Below are 13,597 nucleotides of genomic sequence, written 5' to 3' on the forward strand. Positions count from 1 at the left end.
ATCCAAAACACAGGCCTGGAGGCCTCCTTTTCTTTTGGGAGCAAACCTAGAACCTGTGAAAAAGCAGCAGGTTCCAGACTTAAATGCTCCCCCCCCCCTCAGAAGCTGTAATTCTGGCCTAGGTTCCAGTGGGGGGAGGGGGGCTCTGCGCATTCCTTAGTAGCAACATTCACTTCCTAGAGTTTGTAAAGGGCTCTTGCAGCCCCCTCCTGCAATATAAGATCCAGCAGAAATTTTATTATCAATTGATTGGCTGTTAGCAGTCATTAGACAAATTAGAGCGGGCCATTAAGCTTGGACAGGGGAGGGAAAAATATGTCATGTCACTGGCAACAGTGCCCCTGCCCCCACTGCCGGCAGTGTGCCTTCCCTGATTTCCAAGATCAATAAAGTGACATCGTGTAGCCCAAATCGATGGGACAGTTGGAATACATCACACGTATAAGGGCCTTGGCGTTAGATTGCCTGTTTTAGTCCTTGCTTTCTTTGCCCCACCTTCGGAACATCAGTCAGAAAGAGTTGCCTCCCATCCTTTGGGGGACATTAGATTCATAAACTAGGGAGAGGAACTGCTATTGGAAAAACAATCAGGCGTTAGGGAGGTCTCTGGCTAGTCATAACACTGTGGCCAGCTCGCACTTAGGGCAATATGGATTGATGTGCCCGGCACGAAGACAACTTGCACCTTGCGGAAATGGAGCTTTCAGCACTTTAATTTGATTGTCTCTAATGAGGTTAATGTAGAAGGCCTGTAGGAAGGGAGTGAGGCTCGACACTTAGATCAGGGATGGCCCGTCTCGCCTGGCGGCTAGCATGGTCCAGGGCTCCTGAGGCTGAACATGTGAAATTGCCTTCAGTGGAGTTAGACCATTAGTTCATCTATCCCTGGATTGTCTCCTGTGACTGGCAGAATATTCCGGGCTTTGGGGCAAAGAATGGTCTTTCCCCAACCCTGCTATTGAAGAGGCTTTAAACTGGATGAGAATTGGGTAGGGGTGGACGAAAGGCACTTACCTGTCGTCGAAGCTTGTTCGCGGTGGGGGGGAGGTGCTTCGCGGCTCCCCCCGTGAAGTTCAGGCCGGGGGGGGAGGCTTCCCGCCTCGCCCGGCCGAAATTCAGGCCGGGGGGGAGGCTTCCCGCCTCGCCCGGCCGCGAACTCCATTGTTTAAAAACAAAACAAAACACGCCCCCGTGATAGGCTACATGACGATTAACGTAGCCTATCACGGCTGACTTTGCAAATCTAGCCGTGATAGACTACGTTAATCATCACTTAGCCTATCACGGGGGTGTTTTTTTTTTCTTTTATTGGAATGGCGGCGGCGGCAGCCGGTCGAAAGACCGGCTGCCGCTCCCGCCCCGCTCGAACACCCGCCGAACCGCTGGCCGGACCCGCCGCTGGGAGGGACATTCGGCGAAGGTAAGTCCCGTCCCGGGGTGTGTGTGCGGGGGGCGGGGGGGGGTCTGGAGGATTTCTCCCCGAAACTTGTTCGGGGGGCCGAACACATTGGCGCTCGGCCCCCCAAAGTTTCGGGAAGAAATTCTCTGCCATCCCTAGAATTGGGATTCTACAGCAAACCCAGGTATTTATAGGGCTGGGTGTCTCCCAGTTGGCTTGTAGACGTCAGCTGACAGAATTCAGACTGGAACTGCAGCCAAGAGCAGGGGTGAGCAGAAAGTAGATCTCCAGATGTTTTGGATTTCGCCTCCCAGAAGTTCCTGCCCACATGGCCAGTGGTCAGGAATACTGGGAGATGGTCTAAAACATCTGGAGATCTACTGTCTGCACACCCCTGGCCCAGAGTATGCCCTTGATCAGCAGAGCTCAGTCTTAGGATCATAGAATCATAGGGTTGGAAGGGGCCTACAAGACCATCGAATCCAACCCTCTTCTCAATGCAGGAAGCTTGATTCCCAGGCGGTCTCCCATCCAAGTACTAACCAGGGCTGACCCTGCTTAGCTTCCAACATCAGACGAGATTGGGCACATCATCTCCTCTTCTCTCCTGATGTGCTGTGGTGCTGGTGGTGCAGAAGGGAAGGTACCTGAGCCTGACTGTGGGAGATAACCGCCCCCCCCCTTGCACAGTGCCTCTCAATGTTAAAGCTGAACATGAGTTCATTTTCAGTGCTCAGGAGATGCAAACTTTTTTTCATGGTGAGCATGCACTGTGGTACCAATGAGAAATGGCTTCTTCACAACAGGGTTTAAAAGTGTGTGTGTGAGAGAGAGAGTTAGAAATGGTGTTGGTGGAGTGGGTGGTCAGGCGGCTTGGACACTCTGGGGCATTGGACTCACCGGGTGAGTGTGCATAGGATTGCAGCTTCTCTTTTGAGTTACCTTTGGCAAAGTGCATTGCTGCCTACTGAGCGGACATGCCTACGATTTCCCTTTAAAATTCCTGTGTTCCAGTTCCGAGGAAGGCTCTCTCTCAGTATTGTGGTCTTGACAAACATAGATGACTGATCGGAAGCATTTTGCTGACCTAGAAGAAAACATGCCCTCGCATCTTGTTCTGGAGAAGTGTTCCCTCAAAGGTTTACACTCCTTTCCTTGTTCCATGCGAAGCGATGAAGGGAGGGGAAAAGAAAACAGGGGTGGGCTGTAATGGTTGCCACAATGTATACCATGTTGCCCAAAGAGCCTGAGGTGAGTGTAGAAATTGTGAACCCCCTAGAGCAGGGAGGAGCAATTTTGGGGGTCAGGGGCACGTTGTCCCCTAGAACCCAATCTCGGTCTGCACCCCACCCCTGCCACTACCAGATTTGTGGTGGCAGCAGCAAAAATCACAGCAACTTCCCAGGAGAAGAAGGTGTCTGGGGAGTGCACACCATGTTTCCAAGAAGAATTGCGCATCTGGGAGTATGATCCTGCTTGCACATAAGGGACACCCCCCCACATACCTTGCTTCCCTGTAAAATCACTGTGATTTTTGCCACTGCTACTGAAAACCAGGTAGTGGCAGGGGAACACAGCAGGGCCGGGAAAAACACCTGTGGGAGGCAATATGTGTCCCGCAGGCAAAGTGTTGCCAACTCTTGCCCTAGGGGATGTCCCCTATTAATCTGGCAGCCCTGGACATTTGCTGCTCCAAGCAGCAAATATCCTTTGGCTAGGCATCTGTCTGTCTGTCTGTCTACCTACCTATCATCGACTGAGAGAGGAAGACACCTGCATCTTTAAAGATTAATCGTATTGTGTGCTCATTAAGGAGATCATTCCAGGCCTGGCTGAGGCTGGAACACTTGAACGCAAGCATCTGTTTGCTACTGGGAGTGGATATTAATTGTCTTGATACTTCAGTGGATATAAATACAACCGCCTGCCCCAGATAATGTTTGAACAAACAAACAAACAGCTGCCAGGAGGGTCCCTCTGATGGTTGACCTTTGCCGAACGCTGGGTGGCTGTTTTTAAAAGCAACCTGCCTGGCAGAATAAAAATGAATGGCGAGAGGCTCTAGGGAGGTGGAATTAATGTCATTATGTCAGGATCCTGCAGGACTGCCAGTTTGGCTTAAGGTTGGGAGGTTGAAAGTGCCAGTCAGTTGGCTGTGTGTGTGTGTGTGTGTGTGTGTGTGATGACTAAAGCTGAAGACAGGCAAGGGTGTGTGTGTGTAAGTGATTTTCTTTTATAATTAAAATACAAATCCAGATCTTTTCAGCACAGTTGTAGGTTAGTTTGGGGATGCCTAGGAAAGTAAGAGCCCTGCTGGGTCAGACCTAAGGCCTATCTAGTCCAGTACTCTGTCCACACAAGGGCCCACTAAGTGCCCATGGGATGCCCACAAGCAGGACATGGGTGCTAAAGTCCACCCTCACTCATGCTGTTCTGCAGCTGGTATTGAGAGGTCATATATAGCCAACCTGCAGAACCAGGACAGGCTCTACCAATTGGCAAAGTGTGTCAGCATCCTCGGGTCACAGATGGTGGGTGGTGGGGAGTGGTGGTTAGTTGTTTGAGAACAAACTGTGGGTCCTGTGGCCTGTCCTGCCCCCCACAATGTAGCCTGCTCGCTGAGGATGATGGGAGTTGTTGTCCAATACATCTGGAGGGCATCAGGTTGGGGAAGGCTGGGCTAGTCAAAACTGCAGAGTCATGGAGCGAGGGCAAATCCCTCCAGACCAGACTCTAGTGGGACTTGAGGATCAAGAACAGGCAAAGAGGTGTGTGTGTGTGCTTCATGGTTGAGGTGGGACAGCTTAGGTTCCTGGCCATTGGCCATGCTGGCTGGGGATGATGGGAGTTAAAGTCTGAAACATCTAAAGGACATTATGGTGGGTAACGCTGGCTTACATTGTTGGAGTGGGACTGCGGTGGCCCAGGTTCAAATCTTTACTTAGCCATGAAGCTCAGTGGGTGATCTGGGGCAGGTCACTCTCTTTTAGGGATGTGCGAATCAGCAAACCTTGAGCTTGCCAAAGTTCTTTGAATTCCATCTCAAAGCTTGTCCCAACTTGAGTCCATATCAGATCTCAGGCTTTGCTTGTTTTTTTCTTCTCGCATGAAAATCCATGCATATTCAAAAGTATGCATGCTGTCGAATACTTGGGGGGGGGGTGTTTCTGCGAATGACATTGCAAGCTTTGAAACGTACAGACTTTGACTTCAGATTGTGTCTGAGTCCAATCTGGAAGGTGCAAACTGGGTAAAGCTTGATCAAAAATGAATCTCCACTCTCTCAGCCTAACCACCCTCACAGAACTGGACACAGTACTCAAAATGAGGCCTAACCAGTGCTGAGTAGGGGAGAATTGGTACTTCATCTGATTTGGAAGCTATACTTCTATTAATGCAGCCCAAAATAGCATTTGTCTTTTTTGCAGCCACATCACATTGTTGGCTCATATTAAGTTTGTGATCTGGTGATCAGCTTGTGATAAAACCGCCCAGAGAGCTTTGGCTATTGGACAGTATACAAATAACTAAATATTAATGTTGTTATTTTTTTAACACAGAGAAAACAACAAATACATGATTGTGATGCTTGGTGCAGTGTTGACCTTCAGCTCTTTCCTTTGTCTGATTCCTTCTCTTTTGTGTTTACAGATCCGTGTAGATGGCCCAATCAAAGGTGCCCTCGAATATGAGGTTGTTCAAGTGGTGGATACCGGGCTGATACTACGGGATATGGCCTTTTCAGTGGATCACAAGCATCTGTACATCATGTCTGAGAAACAGGTAAGCTGCATGGCTTTTGATGGCATCATTTAATTCAAGGAAGAAATTACAATGGTGTCCATTTTTCTGCTTGAATGGGAAAGCCAGTGATGACACAGTTGTTTCAGTTTAGCAGAGTCTTGCTTCTGTTTTGAATTTTGACTTTGGCTTCATTTGTTTTAGTCTGATATTGAAGAGGTCATAGGGTGCTTCCAGATAAGGGTGGGCAACTTGCGGCCCTCCAAATGTTCTGGGTAGGGATGTCAGAGGAATCCATTCATGGGGGTGGAGCTCCATGAGATTTCATTGGCTTGGTACCCTGGACATCGGTCTGTTTTCTGCTAACTGGCCTGACTCGGTCTGCAGCCAGCGAGCAGATTTTCTGTATTTTTCAACTTGGACAAATTACAGCCACAATTTGCACAGATTTCAGCTCAATTTGTGCAAATCATGCAGATTTTGGCTGCAATTTGTGCAAATCTCTATGTGTGCAAATTGCAGCCCCCTCCAACTGCAAAACATCCCTGGAGTTCAATGAAAACCTGCAGCTCGGCTCGCCAATGCAAGCCGAGTTGGCTGGGCAATGGAAATCCGTTGAGCGCCCCCAAAAGGGCTGTTTTCCCAAATGATGGACATCCTTAGTTTTGGGTGGCCACTCCCATCAGCCCTACCAGCAAGCCAATGGTGAAGGATGATGAGTTGTAGGCCAAAGCATAGGGAGGGCCACAAGTTGATCAAGGCACAGATACTCAGGTGTTGGGATGTTGAATGACTGTGCATAGCGTCCTGCCAGATACATGGTATTTCCACCCCTCCTAATTGATACAGCAGAGTACTGAATCAGCAATAGGTACCCAGGTGACTCAGTGCAATGATGTTATCCCCTCCTGGCTCACCCTAAAAATCATTTGGGCTTCCCTGACTCTTGAGCATTTGACAGGAATGCTTAAAGAAGCCAAATGGGTGAAGCACAACCAACCTCCCCCAAAGCGGGGGGAAGTTTGGGTTAGGGAGTAACGAAGGCCTCCCTTCCATACAGGAGAGGCCACACAAGGTGACTCCTTAGATGGGAATGACATGAGAAGTCATTTCCTGTCAGGTATCATGGGTCTTGTAGTTTTTCTGCTGGGGATCATGGGTCCTGCAGTTTTCCTGCACGCCCCATTGTGTTCAGCCAGGTTTACTCCCAGGTAGGGTGCACAGGCTTACAATAAGCATGTTGTCCTGTATGAGCTTAATTTTTCCCTTCCATGCGTTTTCTCTCTCCCTCTCTTCCTCCTCCATTTCCCTTCTGTCTTGGCCTCTCATATACACCAAACAGAAAAGAAACAGGTGGGCCACATTTAAGGGTCCTGACTAGGGATGTGATAGAATACTGCCATGGAGTCCAGTGAGGCCGGATACTTTAGGATCCGGGCCACCGGAATCCGTGGCAGAACGGCCTCGCCCCCTGCCACCCCATGGAATCCCCCCCGGGATGGAGCTTACTTTGCGGCGGATGTGGCGGCGGCTCTGGCTGCAGCTCCAGCTGGTCTCCTGGCAGCTGTCGGATACTGCGGCTGCAAATGGCAGCCATCGTAGCAACCACCATTTCCGTGGCTGCCTTTTGTGATAGGCTACATAAATACTTACATAGCCTATCACGGCAATGAGCAGGGGCACAAATGGCGGCCGCTACACCATTTGCACCCCTGCTGTTTGCCATAATAGGCTACGTAAGTATTTATGTAGCCTATCACGGCAAAAGGCAGCCACGCACATGGCATAGCGGCCGCCATTTGCGTGGCTGCCTTTTGTTGTGATAGGCTACATAAATATTTACGTAGCCTATCACAGCTTGGCAGCCAAGCAAATAGCGGCCGCCATTTGTGGGCGCAGCAGACCGGCAGCAGCTGGAATTCCAGCTGCAGCTGGCCCCGGCCAGTGGCTCCACGACTGGGGAGGATTCTGGGGGGAGGGACGGAGTGCCTCCCCCCCCACCAAGGATGCCCCGGATCGGATGGGTGAGTGGGATTCGTACATCCCTAGTCCTGACTAGGGATGTGCGAACTGTGTAAAATCTGCTCCATCTGTGGTTCGCGGATTGTCAGGTCCCTTTTGTTCCATTGTCCACTCACGGAACAAAAGTGGATTATTATTTTTTCATCATGCGGAAAAATATGCAAATAATTATGTAAGAAGTTTCAAAACAATTTAAATAATTTACCTTAGTACGTAACATTTAGCATATTGTTAAGAGCTTCGGCTATTGGGCGGTATAGACATGAAATAAATAAATAAATAAATAAATATTGTCCCCATTCCATTCAACTTTTCCTCAGCAGAAACTTGCACATTTTCCTATGAATAAATATGCATAAATTTCGGGAAAGTGAAAAAAAAATCCAAAAGTCCACAGACTCTGCGCAGCCGGGGGCGGGGCGGGGGCTCGAACGTGCTTCAGTCCATCTCGAATTTCTTCAATGACCCTAGTCCTGAGCCACCCATTTAGGAATGTCAGAGAATTCAGCCATGGATTCCAGTGAGGCCGGATTCTAAAGAATCCAGCCCCCTGGAATCTGTGGCGGAACGGACTCCCACCCCCTGCAAAATCCCCCTGCAACGGAACTTACCTGGGGCAGATGCGGCGGTGGCAGCGGCTCCAGCGGCGGCTCTGGCGGTGGCTCCAGCGGCAGCAGCTGGTCTCCCAGCCGGCTGCAGCCAAGCTGCTGTGGCCACCATTTGCGTCCTTGCAAGCAGCCGTGATAGGCTATGTAAGTATTTACGTAGCCTATCACGGCAAAGGGCAGGGACGCAAATGGCGGCTGCTACGCCATTTGCGCCCCTGCTCTTTGCCGTGAAGGCTATGTAAGTATTTACATAGCCTATCACGGTAAAGGCAGCCATGCAAATGGCGGACACTACGCCATATGCATGGCTGCCTGTACTGTGATAGGCTACGTAAATACTTATGTAGCCTATCACAGCAAAGAGCAGGGGCGCAAATGGCATAGTGGCCGCCATTTGCATCCCTGCTCTTTGCTGTGATAGGCTACGTAAATACTTAGGTAGCCTATCACGGCTGCTTGCAAAGACGCAAATGGTGGCTGCTACGACAGCCGCCATTTGTGGCCTCAGCAGCCCGGCTGCGGCCAGAACTCTGGCTGCAGACGGCCCCGGCCAGTGGCTCCGTGGAGCCGCCATGGAGCGGAGCCAGCCAGGGAGGATTCCAGGGGGAGGGACGGAGCCCCTCCTCCCCAACACTGACGCCCCTGCACGGCGCCAGGTAAGGGATTCGTACATCCCTACGCCCATTGAAGATTGGTGTTCTGCAACATTTGCATCAGAATATTCGCAAGCCAGGAATCTCTTGCCCTTCCGCACAGCTGTGAATATTCATACATCAAACATGTGATGTAGAAGAAAGAGGGTTACCTTTTTCTCCATTTGTCTTCATTAGACACATAGCTATAAGCTATAACTCACTGGGTTGGGAACAGCCATGACACAGGACAGATTGCTTTGTATTTTTGGCCTACGTTTTGCACAAATGGAGATCTTATCACTGCTCCTTTCTGCTGCCTGCCACCTGTTTTCAAGGGTCCTTTTGTTACGTAAGCTTTAGATCAGGGATTTCTAACCTCTTTCAGCCCATGGGACAAATGCAGTTTTGGAGAAGCAATCAGGACTAGGGATGTGTGAACCCACCCCTGTACGGGGTCTCTGGGCTCCTGCCCAGCTCTTGCCACTGCTCGCCGGTAGGGGTGTCAGAGAATTTCTCGCCGAAACTTCGGGGGCCGAGTGCCAATGTATTCGGACCCCTGAAGTAGTTTCAGGGAGAAATTCTCTGCCCCCCCGCCCCCCGCCCCCCCCCCCCGGGATGGGACTTACCTTTCCCGAATGTCGCTCCCGGTGGCGGGTCGCAGCGGCGGTTCGGCAGGGCTTCGACAGGGGCGGGGGCGGTAGCCGGTCTTTCGACCGGCTGCCGCTGCCGCCATTCCAAGAAAAGTTAAAAAAAAAACAACGCCCCTGTGATAGGCTACGTGACGATTAACGTAGCCTATCACAGCTAGATTTGCAAAGTCAGCCGTGATAGGCTACGTAAATCGTCACGTAGCCTATCACGGGTGACTTAAAAAAAAAAAAAAGCCCGTACGGCTAATGTTGGCCCCCATAGGGAGCCGCCATTTGCGTTCCTTATTTGGTCGCTGTAGTCTACGTAAAGATTACGTAGACTACGGCAAAAATAAGGGCAACGCTATTTGCGTTGCCCTTCTTTTCGCCGTAGTCTACGTAAATCTTTACGTAGACTACAGCGACCAAATAAGGAACGCAAATGGCGGCTCCCTATGGGGGCCACCATTTGCGTACGTGCTTTTTTTTTTTCAAAGTCACCTGTGATAGGCTACGTGACGATTAACGTAGCCTATCACGGCTGACTTTGCAGATCTAGCCGTGATAGGATACGTTAATCGTTACGTAGCCTATCACGGGGCTTTTTTTTAAAAACTTTTCTTTTGAAGTTCGCGGCTGGGGAGATGGGGCGCTTCTCCCCGGCCTGAATTTCGGCTGTGCGAGGCGGGAAGCCTCCCCCCCGGCCTGAATTTTGGCCGGGCAAGGCGGGAAGCCTCCCCCCACCGGCCTGAACATCGGGGGGAGAAGCGAAGCGCCTCCCCCCCACCGCAAAGCAAGCTGCGAGACCAGGTAAGTGACTTTCGTACCTCCCTACTCGCCGGTCCCGAAACCGGGCTTGAGCCCCTCCTGTGCTTGGTGAGCAGCCCACACTCACCCCGGCAGCCTTGTTGAGCTCCCCAGTCGCCACTTTTTGAAAAATAAAATGGCGATTGCAAAAATGAGCATGCCCATTTTTATGATTGCCATTTGATTTTCCCAAAAATGGTGACTGAGGAGCTCAACAAGGCTGCTGGGATGAGTGCAGGCAGGGCTCGGGGGTGCAGGCAGGGGAGATTCCACCAGATTCCCAGATGGAATTGGGCGGCTGCGCCATCCCTACTCAGGAGTGCCTTCCTTAGGTGGGCAGGATGGAAGGGGGGTCTACCAACAGTACCCCACATACCAGCATATTTTAGCTGAAATCTCTGACGCCCAGTAACTCAGCTGTAGGAATGGCATTTCAATATTTTAGAATTGGGAGAAAAACTACGCAAAAGCTGGGAAACTACCAAACTAATCGTGGTCGGAGGAAAGGGTGTGAGGCCAGAGGAAATAGAGAGTTGCCACCTGGGGAACCCAGACAGGCTAGATATGGGCCTGAGTTCAGGACTCTGCTGTAGATGGTGGTGTTGGGGCCAAATTAAATTAAATGAGTTGCTCATGGATTTGTTTCCTTGAGCCCAGGTTTGCTCCCAGTCATGGATAAAATGGGAGCTGGGTTTTTAGAGCAAAAGGGATGCACAAATGAAGGGAACTGACCCCCCCCCCCCGAATACCCCCCCCAAATGTTCTTCTCCAGTTCAAGCTCACTTTTGATATTGGAGCTCAGTTTTAGGAGGAAAATAGCCTGATGGGGGGAAGAGTGCAGAGAGGTCAGCTGTGTGGAGGGATAGGATTTATTACTCCCCCCTTCTGCACACCCTTTTTGCTCTTTAATATTAGATACCCTCCTGTCTTATATGCGATTAAAGCAGAGCCAGGTAGGAACAAATGGGTCTGCCACCATCAGTGGAGGCTGGTGGTTCTGATACCAGTGGGGCAAAGCACCTTGGATAGCTCCTTTAGACTTCTGACTGGTTCTGACTGAAACCTGGAGCAGATTCACTGCCTCGCTGACATTGGAGCCACCAGCCTCCACTGGCCACCATCATAACTAGTTTGGCCTCAGATCACCCCCTTCCTCCCCTCCCAATTATATCTCACGCACAATTTCCTGTCTTCCAGGAGGCCTGTAGCTTGCCCAGATACCCTTCTGGGCAGTGCAGCCGATCCCTGCCCTTTTCTCACAGCCCTGATCGGCAACCTGGGGCCTGTGTTATAAAGGCCAGCCAAGGGGCTTACTTCACTATGTCAATGGTGAGTGACAACACTGGAGCCTCTGTGTGGCCAGTAGGGATGGCGGAGAATTTCCCCCCGAAACTTCGGGGGGCCGAGCGCCAACCTGTTCGGCCCCCCGAACAAGTTTCGGGGAGAAATTCTCCGCACCCCCCTGCCCCCCGCACCCCCCCCGGGACGGGACTTACCTTTGGCGAATGTCCCTCCCGGCGGCGGGTCCGGCCGGCGGTTCGTCGGGTCTTCGTCCGGGGCGGGAGCGGCAGCCGGTCTTTTGACCGGCTGCCGCCGCCGCCATTCCAATAAAAGAAAAAAAAAACGCCCCCGTGATAGGCTATGTGATGATTAACGTAGCCTATCACGGCTAGATTTGCAAAGTCAGCCGTGATAGGCTACGTAAATCGTCACGTAGCCTATCACGGGTGACTTAAAAAAAAAAAAAAAGCGCGTACGGATAATGGCGGCCCCCATAGGGAGCCGCCATTCCCGTTCCTTATTTGGTCGCTGTAGTCTACGTAAAGATTACATAGACTACGGCGAACATAAGGGCAACGCTATTTGCGTTGCCCTTATTTTCGCCGTAGTCTATGTAAAGATTTACGTAGAGTACAGCGACCAAATAAGGAACGCGAATGGCGGCTCCCTATGGGGGCCGCCATTTGCGTATGTGCTTTTTTTTTTTTTTTAAAGTCACCCGTGATAGGCTACATGACGATTTACGTAGCCTATCATGGCTGATTTTGCAGATCTAGCTGTGATAGGCTACGTTAATCGTTACGTAGCCTATCACGGGGGCGTTTTTTTTTTAACTTTTAATTTCGCGGCCTGGCGAGGCGAGGCGCCTCCTCCCCGGCTTGAATTTCGGCCGGGCGAGGCGGGAAGCCTCCCCCCCCGGCCTGAACTTCGCGGGGGGAGCAGCGAAGCGCCTCCCCCCCACCGCGAAAAGCTGCGAGACCAGGTAAGTGACTTTCGTGCACCCCTAGTGGCCAGGCTGATCACATCCTACACCAGGAGGTAGGGCTCATCCTTGCCTCCTCTCCAGCATCTTCTCAGGCTGGTTTCCCTCCCATAAGGAATTCCAAGGACCTCTGGAGGGAAAGGGAGAAGCAGCGGTGGCTGTGTCCAGGGTTCACCCACACAACCAAGCCTAGGACCTGGGGTGGTCTCCAGACACCCATGGGAAAGGTGGATTATGGATCTCAGAAGTGACATGGGCAGCACTCTTGCAGGGTGAGGAAGCCATGGCCTGGAAGCAATGCTCAATGGCAACAGGGCAGCAGTCCACTCCCGCAGTGAGAGGAACATGGCTCATGTCACTTCCATTCAAGTAGGATCCCTAATCCAGTCTCCCCACTTCTCCTCCAGCACTTGGCGGTGAAGAGAACAGACTAGGATGGTGCAAGTAGGAAACTCACTGGAAGGCAGCAACTCAGCTGCCAGGGGTAATTAGGTCCTAGAGACCCACAAAAGCCTGAAGTGGATCCTGATGGTGCTGGAGAGACAAGGTGCAGTATCTGGGGTGCTGGCTCTGAGGCAGATGAAGATATGTGAATGTTGATCTCGGGAATTTTGGTCGCCTTGCCCAATGAAGGAGAGGGTTTGTTTTCTACTCATCCACATACGCTTGGGCAGATGGAGCCTTCCTGGATATTTGCATCCAAGTGCAAAGTGCATTCTGAGCCAGGGCCTGCAGGAGAAGCTGCCACCATCCGGGAAGAGGTGTGTCTGCTGCTGCTGGGCCTGCTGCTGCTGCTGCCGCCACCAACACCAGGCCTTCCCTGTGGACTTCTGCCTGGCAGACTGCCAGTTCCTGCAGGACCAGGCCCCCAGGTACTGAGCCAGCTGAGCTGCTTCCACCTGCCCCTTCCTGGAGGGGCTACATAAGCTGGCTGGCTGAGGTGGCCTGGGAGAGCCAGGGCCTGCAGGAGAAGCTGCCACCATCTGGGAAGAGGCGTGCCTGCTGCTGCTGCTGCTGCTGCTGCTGCCGCCGCCGCCGCCGCCGCCGCCACCACCACCAACACCAACACCAACAACACCAGGTCTTCCCTGCAGACTTCTGCCTGGCCGACTGCCAGTCTCTGCAGGACCAGGCCCCCAGGTACTGAGCCAGCTGCCCCTTCCTGGAGGGGCTACATAAGCTGGCTGGCTGAGGTGGCCTGGGAGAGCCAGGGCCTGCAGGAGAAGCTGCCACCATCTGGGAAGAGGCGTGCCTGCTGCTGCTGCTGCTGCTGCTGCTGCTGCTGCTGCTGCTGCCGCCGCCGCCGCCGCCACCACCACCACCACTATCACTATCACTATCACTATCACTACTGTGGACTCCTGCCTGGCATTATTTTTAAGGGGATTTTTTAGTTGTTATTGTTGTTGTTTTAATTTCTGGGGGGTTATGTTGTGTTTTTAGGGGTGGGTAGCCTGCCTGATAGGCGGGAGCGAGGGGGCATGTGTCCACCT

At 51.9% G+C, this 13,597-nt stretch overlaps 1 protein-coding gene across 1 annotated transcript in view; it reads left to right on the forward strand.

Moving 5' to 3' along the window:
• Positions 1–13,597, forward strand: part of PLXNA4 (plexin A4) — an 820,970-nt gene that overhangs the window by 358,842 nt on the left and 448,531 nt on the right. The window contains exon 3 of the mRNA XM_084809045.1: positions 5,051–5,182. Coding sequence (XP_084665171.1) covers positions 5,051–5,182 — 132 coding nt within the window. The remainder of the gene's footprint in view (positions 1–5,050; positions 5,183–13,597) is intronic.

Source organism: Heloderma suspectum, chromosome 7, assembly GCF_057233095.1.
Source record: "Heloderma suspectum isolate Gila_16-S chromosome 7, 16-S_ref, whole genome shotgun sequence".
NCBI lineage: Eukaryota > Metazoa > Chordata > Lepidosauria > Squamata > Helodermatidae > Heloderma > Heloderma suspectum.